This window comes from Podarcis vaucheri (genome assembly GCF_965113315.1).
Source record: "Podarcis vaucheri genome assembly, chromosome: 6".
In the NCBI taxonomy this organism is placed as follows: domain Eukaryota; kingdom Metazoa; phylum Chordata; class Lepidosauria; order Squamata; family Lacertidae; genus Podarcis; species Podarcis vaucheri.
Window position 1 is genome coordinate 34,670,661 of NC_138764.1, and position 14,092 is coordinate 34,684,752.

Genomic DNA, 14,092 nt, shown 5'->3' on the forward strand with positions numbered 1-14,092 from the left:
AGCTTCCTCAACTGAAAAAAAAGGTCATTTGCACACAAACTGGAAAGATGGTAAATTTAACTGGATTTTCATAAGTCTTACCTTTGATGAACCATTTGAATACATGTGGATCATATTCTCTGCACCTTGTTTTACTTTCAATTCTATATCCAACTGTTTTTTTAAGGCCATCAGCCTGTTGTTGGTTGGAAAACGAGGGTCACTGTTCGGTGTATCTGGAGTTCTGGGGCAATCTGTGTATTACATATAATCAAGCCAAACAACAATTATTCTAAATGGATCTATGCTAGATTAAAATAGCAAAATGTCAAAGTATTAATATTAATATAAAATTATTTCAGTTAGCCAAATTATTTTAGTAAGCATACAGTATTTCTACTAAGAAATCTTTTATATCTTTGCCCAAGATTACACCTGATATCTACCATGCTTTCTATTGTAGTAACTTTTCAGTATTTTGCACAAACTGGTGTCCATGTCAAAGTGAGGTGATGGTTTCTCACTGAGGCACAGACTATCATGTTTCCTATCTTGTCTTGGGTGACTGGTATATAGCTTTTCCACTCCAACTGAGAACTGATAATCTAAGAAAACAGTTCTTGGACATAATTAAATCATTCACTAATAATAGTTCTAAGAGATCTTATCAAATATAGTATTTCACAAATATATTTCAAATATAATGGAAAAGCATTTCCAGCAAAAGCTGAGAATAAGGTCAACTGCAATAAATAATGGCTCAGTTCCAGAATTCTGCTCATGAAACTCTCCCATCGAACCCACCCCCCCCCCGTGCTTTGGGGGGCTGTGGGAACCTGCAGAACCACTACTGTAGAACCACTGGCATAGTGACTACCCTTCCCCTCCTGCCCTGCCAGACTTCTAGCCATGGAAGGATCTGAAGGAGCTGAATCCAAAACACTGCCATTAACAAAAATATCCCTTCTATTTGTGTATCCAATCCTCTCCCCCTCTCTCTTTACAGGATGTTGATTCAGTTAATCTCCTTTATTTTCTACATACATACATTGGGTAAGCACAAGTTACTATTTGTTGTAGGTTACAGTGCCTAACGCTTAAGTAATTCATTTCTTATGCCAAGAACACTAGAGCTAGCATAAGAAAAAAAGTAGTGCCTGCATTGTTTAAGTGACTGTTAGTGAAAAGGAACGAATGGTTGACATAAGCGAGCCTGTCTAATTTAAAAACTTTTTTTGGGGGGGGGGTTAGTAGTAACTACCACAGAGATTACCATAAAGTAATCAAAAAGCAGAACTAGTTGTGGCTTTTATAGTTATAAAGCCATCCATGGATTGCATCAACAAACTGTCTAGTTGCTTTGCAATAATTTTGGTGCCAGTGACAATTGGCTTAATCTTATGTTTACTGATTACTGTGGTGCCCCGCAAGACGAATGCCTCGCAAGACGGAAAACCCGCTAGACAAAAGGGTTTTCCGTTTTTGAGCTGCTTCGCAAGACGATTTTCCCTATGGGCTTGCTTTGCAAGACGAAAACGTCTTGCGAGTGTTCCGATTTCCCCCCCCGCTCCCCCCTTTTTCTAACCTGCTAAGCCGCTAATAGCCTTTTAGCCGCTAATCCGCTAAGCCTTTAATAGCCGCTAAGCCTTTAATAGCCGCTAAACCGCTAATAGCGCTAATCTGCTAAGAGGGTTGCTTTGCAAGACGAAAAAACCGCTAGACGAAGAGACTCGTGGAACGGATTAATTTCGTCTTGCGAGGCACCACTGTATGTATTTACTGAACATTAACTACCGTATTTTTCGCCCCATAAGACGCACTTTTTCCCCTCCAAAAATGAAGGGGAAATCGGGGTGCGTCTTATGGGGCGAATGCCTGCAAGCCTCGCGCGCCCGGCAGGAGGTCCCACCGGGTGCACGGGGCTTGGGGCGGCAGCCTGTCGCCCGAAGCAGGGGGAGCCCTCCGGAGGGCTCTCCCTGCTTCGGGCGAGTGTCTGCAAGCCTCGTGCACCCGGCAGGTGGTCCCACCGGGTGCGCCAGGCTTGGGGCGGCAGCGGACTGCTTGCGCGCACGCAGAAGCTTGGGGCGCGCTGAGCTCAGCACGCCCCAAGCTCCTGGTGTAGCGCAGCGATCCGCTAGCCCTGGGAGAGCCCCGCGGCTCTCCCAAGGTTGGCGGACTGCTTGCGCGCACACAGAAGCTTGGGGCACGCTGAGCTCAGCTCGCCCCAAGCTTCTGAATTAGCGCAGGGGTCCGCTAGCCCTGGGAGAGCCCCGCGGCTCTCCCAAGGCTAGCGGACTGCTTGCGCGCACGCAGAAGCTTGGGGCACGCTGAGCTCAGCACGCCCCAAGCTTCTGGTGTAGCGCAGGGGTCCGCTAGCCCTGGGAGAGCCCCGCGGCTCTCCCAGGGCTAGCGGACTGCTTGCCGGCACGCAGAAGCTTGGGGTGCGCTGACCTCAGCTCGCCCCAAGCTTCTGGATTAGCGCAGGGGTCCGCTAGCCCTGGGAGAGCCCCGCGGCTCTCCCAAGGCTAGCGGACTGCTTGCGCCCACGCAGAAGCTTGGGGCACGCTGAGCTCAGCTCGCCCCAAGCTTCTGGATTAGCGCAGGGGTCCGCTAGCCCTGGGGGAGCCCCGCGGCTCTCCCAAGGCTAGTGGACGGCTTGCGCGCACGCAGAAGCTTGGGGCACGCTGAGCTCAGCACGCCCCAAGCTTCTGGTGTAGCGCAGGGGTCCGCTAGCCCTGGGAGAGCCCCGCGGCTCTCCCAAGGTTGGCGGACTGCTTGCGCGCACGCAGAAGCTTGGGGCACGCTGAGCTCAGCTCGCCCCAAGCTTCTGAATTAGCGCAGGGGTCCGCTAGCCCTGGGAGAGCCCCGCGGCTCTCCCAAGGCTAGCGGACTGCTTGCGCGCACGCAGAAGCTTGGGGCACGCTGAGCTCAGCACGCCCCAAGCTTCTGGTGTAGCGCAGGGGTCCGCTAGCCTTGGGAGAGCCCCGCGGCTCTCCCAGGGCTAGCGGACTGCTTGCCGGCACGCAGAAGCTTGGGGCGCGCTGACCTCAGCTCGCCCCAAGCTTCTGGATTAGCGCAGGGTTCCGCTAGCCCTGGGAGAGCCCCGCGGCTCTCCCAAGGCTAGCGGACTGCTTGCGCGCACGCAGAAGCTTGGGGCACGCTGAGCTCAGCTCGCCCCAAGCTTCTGGATTAGCGCAGGGGTCCGCTAGCCCTGGGGGAGCCCCGCGGCTCTCCCAAGGCTAGTGGACTGCTTGCGCACACGCAGAAGCTTGGGGCACGCTGAGCTCAGCACGCCCCAAGCTTCTGGTGTAGCGCAGGGGTCCGCTAGCCCTGGGAGAGCCCCGCGGCTCTCCCAGGGCTAGCGGACTGCTTGCCGGCACGCAGAAGCTTGGGGCGCGCTGACCTCAGCTCGCCCCAAGCTTCTGGATTAGCGCAGGGGTCCGCTAGCCCTGGGAGAGGCGCCCGGCTCTCCCACGCTAGCGGAGACCTTGCCGGCACGCAGAAGCTTGGGGCGCGCTGAGCTCCGCACGCCTCAAGCTCCTGGTGTAGCGCAGCGCACCTGGGGGGGAAATAATTTTCCCCCCTTTATTTCCCCCCCAAAAAACTAGGTGCCTCTTATGGGCCGGTGCGTCTTATGGGGCGAAAAATACGGTAGTTTCCCATTCCAACAAAAACTGTGTCCATCATTATGTCCACTACAGGGAACACCTTGAAAAAACTTCCACACATCTAGAGATACTATCAACATAGAAGGGATGCTGTAGCCAGGGGAAAAGTGTTTTGAAATTATTCTCTTGGCTCACTTTCCCTCAACCTTACCACTTTAAATTCAGAGTGAAATAGAGAACTATTTTCCAAACATTGATGTTTCTAAGTCCCACTGAAATGAATGGACTTAGTCATTAACATACATACATTTATTTCAATGAGTTTCACAGAGTATGACTTAGATACAATCCATTAGCCCATGGTGTTTGGATCTCACATTTGCTATGCAGTATCTCCTTTTACCATTCCTTCCCAAAAAAATTGTTCTTCAACATTCTCTCCAGTTATTCCTTTCCATTTCTCACTGTATGCATACATGTGTACACTGACATGCATCAAGCAAAACCCCAGAGATATAAATAAAACACAAAATATGAGGTAGGTGACAAAAAATGAAGCACCTTTTTCTCTCAGGCGCACGCTACTGCTATATTTTCTCCACTGATTCTCAGAAGCATGAAAGAAATACAAATATTTCTTGGAAAACATGTCTGCATGTGCTTGATATTGGACATAGAACTAAACAACAAAACATAGGTCCCAACAAATAATGGCCAGATATCTGGTTACAACCACACTATTTATTGTACTCTGTGTTATTCAACTGTTCTTTTCAGAAATATACACTTACAAGATATGAAAAACACTTTTTCTGTCCAACTGAATAGTCCAAATTTACATAAAACAGAGAGCTGACTAAAAAGTCTTAGGCAATGCTAACATGGAAAGAACATTTATTTCATGTTGTTGAATTTCAATCTCCACAGAAAACTTGTTGAACCTAATGGCCGATTCAACACTGCCACTTTTGAGCAAACTACCTCATGACTGAGACTTAAATGCCAATCCTTCCTCTAATCTTCCTCTTCAAATAGCTACAGAAATAGGTTCCTAGAAAATTAGGACAGGATTGTAACCAAGGTAAAACTCTTCAAACATGACTATATGCTTTGACAAGCATTTCCAATATGGATTATATTCAGACGCTTACTAACAAAATGAATTAGTTACAGCAAATATTACATTCTCTATAGCATTCTAACAGGAGTGCTCATTTAAAGGCGGAAGCCTAATGCTATGATTCAGAGTGCTACAAAGTTAGCAAACGATAAAAACATTAGTTTTTCAAATTGTTATTGTTACAGTTGAGAAACCAAAATATAACAGGTTTTTAGATTTCCTCATCTTCTAGCACTCTCCAAAAGAACAAGAGTTTCCTAACGTCCTTATCAATGCACTTCAGTAATTACCAATATAAAGATATATATTTTAGTAATCTGTATGGCTTGAAGGGGACACTTGGTTGCAATCCTAACCAGGTCTACTGAATGGCAAACTTGATAGTAGACTTCATATGCGTACCAACCAAGAAAAAAACCCTCAAATGGTCCAAGACCTGCCACTGGGTTGATTGTGAGTTCACGAACTAAACATAAGAACCGCCACTGGCTGATGCAGTGCTTGTATGCGAAAAAAACAGCAGCATTCTTAAAAGGTGATGGCAGAACCGTCCCTAGATCATTATGTTGTGAACAAAGAGCTGGCTCTGACACAAAGGAAACAGAGCCTACAGAGGTGGATGGGGTGAAGTGGGATGACCTGGTTGCCTGGGAAACAGACAGCGATCCTCTCATCTCTGCTGATACAAGAAGGAATGGAGAGGTTCCATGCCCAGGACACCCAGCTCACAACACAGCTGCTGGGATTGAGGAAGCAGCAAGTAGCCTCACTGTCATTGTGCTGGGGATACCTTCTCACGCTCCCAAGAGAGCAGAGCTGCTTGCAGGTCCTAGAACAAAACTGGAGAGCACTTACAAGCCAGAAGCCTGGAAGGGCCCGACCTAGGTATCACTAGCTGTTCTGCCCAAGGACAATGGAGAACCAGGGATGATAAAGAGTAAGACAATGAAAGCAGGGAGTAAGAACTAACCCCAACATGGCCATGAGGATGATGAGGAGGAGGAGAAATTAATACCCCGCCTTTTTCCCTGCTGCATCTGCACAAAATAGGAACACTACAAAGCCGAGCTTTCAGTCTATGCAAAACCACATTGTTCTTTACTGAGACTTTATGTCCCTGAGTGACACTGTACTTAGACTCATAGTTAATCTCTGCTGATTTTGCTCAAAACACCTGTAAAATGAGTGACTAGTAGGAGCATGAGCAGTATCTTCCCGTGAAAATTAAGCTGCAGGATGCTATCTGTATTACTTTAGCAGTAATATATTTTCTCATATTTTTAAAAAAGTTTATTTTTAATATAATATGCTTGTTTGAACTTTAGCATTTTCAGCCCACTAAGAAGATTTATTTTTCTTTCTATGCAGCCAAAGGGCTACACATGCAAGACTAAGACTTCATTTCTATGAAAAATTGCTAGGGAGTGAAAGATTTACTTATTACATTTATATACCACCTCTTATCTTCCAAGGATCTCAAGGTTCTCCTTCTCCCCATTTCATTCTCGCAATAACCCTGTTAAGTAGGATAGGCTAAGAGATGGTAACTGGCCCAAGGTCACCCAGTGAGCTTCATGGCTGAGTGGGGATTTGAACCCTGCTCTCTCAGGTCCTAATCCAATACTCTAACCATTACGCCACAATGGCTCTCTGAAGTTCAATCCAAGCACTCCTTTCCCCCTACTAAGATGTAGAAGAAAACTGGAATTAGCACAAGAGGAATTTTCCTTACTTGTTTCACCTAACGTTTCACTGGAATTCCACAGTCTGAGCAGTGTCACAAGAGGCATATTTTCTATGATTTGCGGCTACAAATTACTTCATTTTCCATATTACTATGCAAAATCTTAGAGGAATAAGAGGCAGAAGCGATATAATTATGCGCAATGGACTAAGTGAGATTCCTAATGCTGCTTTCCTATGTTAAATGAAAGTGGGGATGGCTGCTCTTTACGCGCCTGTATCTGCAGGTAGAACTTTGTGAATTCTGATATAACTCTCATTATTTAAAAAGCAGACCAAAAGTATGTGAAGGATGGCATCACAAAATTAACTGCTAACTCTTCTAGGTTAAATGTTGAGGATGATTTTAAGTACCTCCATTTAAAAAAAAACACCACTCACTTACCTGTAACATCTTCAGGTTCTGTTACAACAATATGAGCATTTAATTCCTGTAATTTATGATGCAATTCTTCTAGTTTCTTGTTTGATTTTTTCAAAATATTGTCTACATAAGCCAGGTTTTTTTTATCTGTAGTGACCTTCCTGAGGTTTTCTGCTCCTTCTTTGATTTTAAGTTCCTTCCTTATTTCCCGTTTTATTTGGTCCTTTACTTCATCCAACTTCTGCTGTACCATCGTGTCCGAATAGTCCACTTTTTGTCCAATGCTCACGCTCTCAGAGACAAGAATATTTCGCACATCTCCCTACAGGAAGAATAAAAAGCACAAGAGTTAATTAATGGCTTTGCCCACAATACTCTGTAAAACTAATACTCATTTTAAGAGGCCTTTTACTAACCACTTGTTTGAAAATGTACTACAGGGGCAATGATAGTGTTATATGCTAACTGACAACACTTAAAAGTAACAGGTTTAAGTTTCACAACACCTTTCATGTGCCTATTTTTAACAGAAGTCATTTAAGTTCCATTGGATTTGCAAAACATTCAGACTCTGTTCAGATATGCTTGAAAACTAATAGTCTAAGACAGCAATCCTAGGCGTGTCTCAGAAGTCTCACTGAGTTCAAAGAGACATCCTCTCAGATAAGTACGCACAAGATTGTCACCTTATACTTGTAGATTTCACTGTTTCAAAGGTGAATTTAGACAATTATTAATCCAAGTAACAATGATGTACTTATGCATATTTAGCAGATATGTCCCATGATGAAACAAAGATTTAAAAGAATTATTTTCACAGAATTTAATCTGGAATACAGAGGCAGGTATGTATGAGGTTTGTCTCTGGTTATCCCATCAAAACCACAAGGTATTTTAGTCACCATGCTATAATATAATCATATGCCTTCACCACCCTGAGACGTTTAACTATTAATTGGGGTTTTTTTGTATATCAGAAATGGCATGATCACATTATCATTAGGATGACAGAAAACGAGTAAGAGTCCCCTATTTTTCCAAAGACTCCTTCCTTCTTTCAACTTGCTTCAACCGCTCTCTGAACAAAGAGCACAAATTAGGTTTGAGAAGTGCTGAGGTGTTAGTCCAGTATTACTAAATGTGTAAACAAGTCCTTAGATTAATGCTGCCATCTTTTCAGATGCTACATGCACAGAACCTAGGCATTTAATAAGTGCTTTCCTGCAAAAATGCTTCATACATACACAATCAGCTATTAAACAAAAAGCTAGAGTCCAAATCCCAGTTAAGTAAATATAAAGTCATACTGTTAGCAAATACGAGAGTCTAATTAGATAAAGATGATCACATACAATCTTGTACTATTCTAAGTTTTACACTGCAGAACCTACAAAGCAACTGCTTCCATCAATTACTAGGAAAGTGTTGATGCACATTTCATTTGGAGAGGTGTAGCCAATCCAATCTTTGAATGCTTGTCACATTCTGATTATAAATTAGTAATACACATTTCATCACGACAGGAGGGTTAAAAGAGATCTCATATTTCCAAAGATTTGGGCACAGGGGAGTGGGGGCAATGAAATGTTTAGGAGCCCAGTCAATAGTGGAATTTTAAAAATGTTCTTAATTTGTCAATTACTTACACAGCAACTGCCTTCTATATCATTTTGAAAAAAATCTAAATTAAAAAAATGTTTGTTAGAGTAAAAATGTTTTTCTTAATATAAAATCCAAGATGAACGAACTTGGGGCGGGGGGACCCTGAATATATTCAGGCAAGTTAACGTAATATTTCAAAGATTAAACACATGCTAACTGTATGTCTTGCACAACAATCATAATGTTAACTAGCACAGTGTTGCCAAATGATTGAGTGGTTCAGCAGCAAATCATACAAGTATATGTAGTATTCAGAATGCTTATTCTAAATGCCCTTGTTTGGTGAAAAATTACTCAAATTAAACTATGTTTGCGAGAAATTTCTCCTCTTCACCAAATAACCACCCAATTTCACCCACAGATGTTCCCTCCTTCCCTCAGTATAGTTCATAGATATTGCAGGAAGCCACAAACAGCCAATTTTGGTGATATACTTTGGCAACATAATTTATTGGCTCATTTATTTTTTAAAAAAGTTATCTTTCTCCACAGGTTCAGGTATCCAACAATGTTCTCAAAGAATATCAACTATTATTTTTCTTTCTGCACAAAAAAATGCTAAAAGTCTGATATAATTAGTCAACCTAAGACTTACACAATCCATTACAAGCCTAGAGTTCTCATGGTCAACTACCCTGGAGAAAGCTGCAAGAATGCAACATTATATTTATTCCCCATGTCTCTTCTAAAGCAACACAGTTGGTTAACATACAGAACATGAATGTTTGGTGCAGTACTATATATAGCAAGAGCCGTAAAATTCTCAAGGTTCAAAAGGCAACTGTAAGTAAATATAGTAAAGATTACCCTAGCAGTAATCTCACATCCATTATTCTGACCACAGAACCCAAACAGTGACTTGAGCTTCCAAATGTAAAAGCAAACTGGCTTATAACTGCTTCTGAATGTTATGTGTTCACTCTAGTGACTTATCTTGACCGCAGTGGCACTCTAAACTCTGCTTTATGCAAGGAGGTGGACATCACATTCGTTCATGCACTGCTACAGTGACATGAGAGCAAGATAGACTCGCCTCTTGGCTGGGCATCCTCTTTCTCTTTTCCCTCCTGCCCCAAAACTCGAGCAGCAAAATCATTTGCAAAGTACAGTGTCCTCAAGATACAGAGTAATGGCCATAATTGTGATTTGGCAGTTAGATGGCATGTCCTAGTAGCCATCATATTTTACCTATCACTTTACAGTGGTACCTCGGGTTACAGACGCTTCAGGTTACAGACTCCGCTAACCCAGAAATAGTACCTTGGGTTGAGAACTTTGCTTCAGGATGAAAACAGAAATCGTGCAGTGGTGGCAGCAGGAGGCCCCATTAGCTAATGTGGTACCTCAGGTTAAGAACAGTTTCAGGTTAAGAACGGACATCCAGAATGAATTAAGGTCTTAACCCAAGGTACCACTGTATTTATCTTTGTTCAGGTAAGATTTTATACTATTGTCTGAAATGGCTATTAAATTCAGAAGAAACCATGCTGCATACAATCAGAAAGTTAAGCTAAACATTTAGCAATCTGCTAGAGATCTAGTATTCTGTAGCCCTTCCAAATATTTTATACCTCTCTTATAAGAAGTGTTGGAAGATATCTGCAAACTCAAGATCCTCTATCAGTTCCCCCCCACCCCCGCCCCCTGAACCACATACATGAGCCATTTACCAGCAGAATGTGTTAGCTTATATAGAGTGCAAAATGAACAGGAGCAGGGAGATCAAAGTCTGTTGTACTTCCTAGAATGAAGACAGACTACCATGGAATTGAAAGCATCAGGATTCCAAAACTGCAGCACTAAATTGAACCAACCTTCATTTAAAATGAGAATCTCAAATTTCCACCTGCTAGCAAGACTACATAAACCCTGCAGTCCTAAATTGATCCTACAGAATGCAGCAGAGTGACTGCTTTGATAACTATTCTATCTGCACTGTTTATCTAATTTATTCATTGCAGGGAACAGTCTAGCAGAGAAACGATATGCTTTATGACATCCACTGTGCAAAATGGGAACCGTGAAAATTTCAAATTCAGACAAATACTGTAAGTTATAAAAGCTATCCACATATGCTTAGATTTGCAGAATTCTGACTGCGTAAGCAGTTACCTTACTACAGAACCTAGAGCTTTAGGGATAAGAGCACTACATGACTAATTCCATATATTCAGATGGGCTTTAGATTTACTTTTCTTGAAGAGGTGTTATCCCTTTGCCCACCACATTGAAAACTACTTTCAAAACTGACAAAAGTTGATGGAAGAGAGCATCTTGTTGGAAAACAAGTCATAATTTCCAGTACACTCGGGCAATCACATTGAATTTCCACAAGCATCTCTCTTGTGGAAGGTAGCCACATTATTTTCGGTGGAGTCTTTCTTTAGATGCTTTCTTGCAATGTTCATTTTTAAATGCTTAAAATGTTATTATTATGAAATTGCAAGCATATAAACATAATAACATAAAATCATATTTATATCCAAACTTACTTCAGGACTTTCACCACTTCTTCTCCCCTTGAAACTCCCTCTCCGTGCTACAGTTTTCTGTAGATCCTTACTGAAAGGATTCTACGTTGGTTTCTATTTACCCAATACTGTCAGAATCCTCAATCTGGGATTCACTTCTGAATTGCTCTTATTCAGGAAGCTTTGCAAAATGGGAAACTGAACAATTTCAACCCAACCATTTGGTTGCCTTTAGATTTCATCATGCCTACAAAGTATACCCAATGGGTCCAGTCCAAAAATGACTGGATCATAGTTATATTAATATATTACACTTTAAACTAACCACAGGAAAACAGGGAGGAATACATGAGCCCAATGCTTGAGCAAGCTCATTTACATTGCACTTTGCCATGGTTAAGCATTACATTTACACCGGGCCACCATCCCTCGATTCATGACTAGCTACAACATGCAAGGGATAGACATGAAAAAGTGAGGAATCATTCCAGCGTACAGACTACATGCAACTGAAATATTTATCAGTGCTTAAATTTCTAATTCACAGTGATGCCCCTCTCTAACTTCCAAAAATGACCAGACATGGACAAGGCAAATGCCTATGCAGCTCTCTTCTTATCTTGTATGTTATATACAGAAATCATCTTGTAACAGGAAAATCCCAGTGCACAAGTGAATCAGCCAATGTATATATGGGGCAAGTATTATTTACAATAGTGGTATGGCTAGTTAAGCAAGTTTGCATGACTCAGACTGATATTTATACCACTATATACAGGTACCAGATAAAAGTCGAAATAAAGAGAACTCCAGCAGTTTAGCACTTGAGCTTAGTATCAGGAGTGTAAAAGATGGCAAACATTATGGGGGAGTGTTAGCAGACCAGACCAGGTATATGTGCCCACACTTTGTGCAAGTCAAAGAAGGGATAGGTTGCCTCCAAATCAATACGATTTTTAAAAAATTGTTTGCAGCTAATACACATTAGAATGCAACACACAAAGACAAGACACCTCAAGAGGAAGTTAAACATTTTCAGGAATACAAATTGCCAGCATTTAATATTGTTCCTCATATCATTTTAAAATCGCATGGCAGCCTAGCTCTCAACCCTCTTTAGGGTCAAAAAAGTAGGTGTGTAACTTTCTTGCTGTAGATAGCAAACTTGTCTTAGCCAGCAACAATCTAATGTTGAAATCATCTGACTGATCTTCCAGAAAATTATGAAATAAAAATGAACAACACCGATCAATCCTTGGGGAAGCACCATATTCCTGCTTGCAAGAACTTCTGTATTTGGAAGGTAATCTTATACCTACTTGGGAAAAGGAAATGAGCCACGCCACCTGTGTAAGAAGCGCTGGAATTTCTTGATTACCAATTGTGGGGGTGGGTAGGTATGGAGAAAAGAACTCCTGAACTGCATCCTTTATGTACAACGGGTGGGGAATCTCTGACCCGTGACATCAGCTTGGGAGGGCAGGGTTCAATTCTGCCTTGTGCCTTGGCTGAGCACACCTGTTCCCAGCAGGAAACAGGTGATCACAGCTAAAACAAGATTTAAACCCTGCTTGTCAGCTGGGAACAGGGGCACAAAGCCCAAGTTTTTATTTGCTTTTGTTTCTGCAGGCATTGCCTGAAAGAGTCCTGTGCATAGCTAAAAACTTAAAATCTAGGCTTCTTTCTCTCCTTCCCATTACTTGATGAGTATTTCTTTGTTTGCTACTATGTTCTGTATTTTTATTATAAACTGTCCTGTGATCCACAAATGAAGGACTATATACATATTTAATAAACAAAATACAGTGGTACCTTGGAAGTTGAACGGAATCTGTTCCAGAAGTCCGTTCGACTTCCAAAATGTTTGGAAACCAATGCGTGGCTTCTGATTGGCTGCAGGAAGCTCCTGTAGCCAATCAGAAGCCGTGGAAGCCCCGTTGGATGTTCGGGTTCCAAAGAACGTTTGAAAACCGGAACACACACTCCTGGGTTTGCGGCATTTTGGAGGTGAAACGTTTGACTCGTAAGGCATTCACGAACCAAAGTACAACTGTATTACATAGTGAAGTCAAACCTTGTTGTGCACCCTTAGGTGTAAATACTGAATCTAAGAGTCCATGAGTCCAGTTTGAATAGTTACTTCTTAGTACGGCATTTCATTTCTGCTTTGTTAACAAGTGGTCAATTTGGTAGTATCTCAGCAGTTGTCCTACTTACTTTATGAATCAAAACTGGTGCTGTTTGGGCCTCTTGTAGATTGTCATTACTTTAAAAAATGTGAGATGCATTTCAACACTGGACAACCCATAACTGGTTTCATTTGCCTAAGTCGATGCATCACAAGATCTCAAAAGCATTTTTTGTTTTTATTAACAGCAACCTGCCCAAAACCTTAGCAGAATTTCCTTTTCCCCCATTCTTAAATGGTTCACACACTCACTTCACTAGACCAAACAAAGTGATTTATTTCACTTTAAAGTTCTAGTTGGTTTTACTAGGGACTACTTACATCTCCTATCCTCTACAACCTGCGGCCTGCAGGCCATACTTGGCCTGTTAGATTTGGCTTGGAAAGGTAGTTTTTCCTAAACCACACCCACTAGCCTCACAACTGACATGACATGGGGTGTCAGGTGTGGGGCAGATATCTAGTGTGCCTATGCCCACTTAGGAGCCATAAAGTGTCCTCCTGATTGCATGTTGGCAATGGAAAGCAGTCTTTTACTCTATCACCCAACTACCATAGAATTGCATTAACAATTCTTCTGTAGATTAAACACAAATTGTGTTTTAAAGGAAAACAGATCTTCATGGGAGTAATTAAAAGATACAAAATAATCAATACATATAAAAACCATGGGTTTAAATTTTGTATAAAGCAAGGGTGGGGAACTTCTGGCCAATGTCTGTGGGCTCTCTACCAACCCTAAGGATGTTCCTCAAAGGCCCTCACTAGTCCTAATTGATTGCTTTTGCCTGACTGGAATGTGTCCTTCTTCCGAGGTACTGCCACTTGCTTGCCTGAATGGAGAAAGGTTGAGATCTGCTGTTCTACTCACTTTTCCCTCTGCCTGCCTGATAGGTTGACAAGAAAGTTGACCATATGCAAATGTGGACTCCCCTTTGCCTGAAAAATGTTTCCAGC

At 42.4% G+C, this 14,092-nt stretch overlaps 1 protein-coding gene across 4 annotated transcripts in view; it reads right to left on the minus strand.

The window, feature by feature from the left end:
* PKN2 (protein kinase N2) overlaps nt 1-14,092 on the minus strand; it is a 55,523-nt gene that overhangs the window by 24,910 nt on the left and 16,521 nt on the right. For all 4 annotated transcript variants that reach the window (XM_082227799.1, XM_082227797.1, XM_082227798.1 and 1 more), the window contains exons 2-3: nt 6,836-7,136; nt 82-233 (exon numbers count right to left, since the gene is read on the minus strand). In XM_082227799.1, the coding sequence (XP_082083925.1) occupies nt 82-233; nt 6,836-7,067 (384 nt within the window). In that variant the 5' untranslated portion in view covers nt 7,068-7,136. The remainder of the gene's footprint in view (nt 1-81; nt 234-6,835; nt 7,137-14,092) is intronic.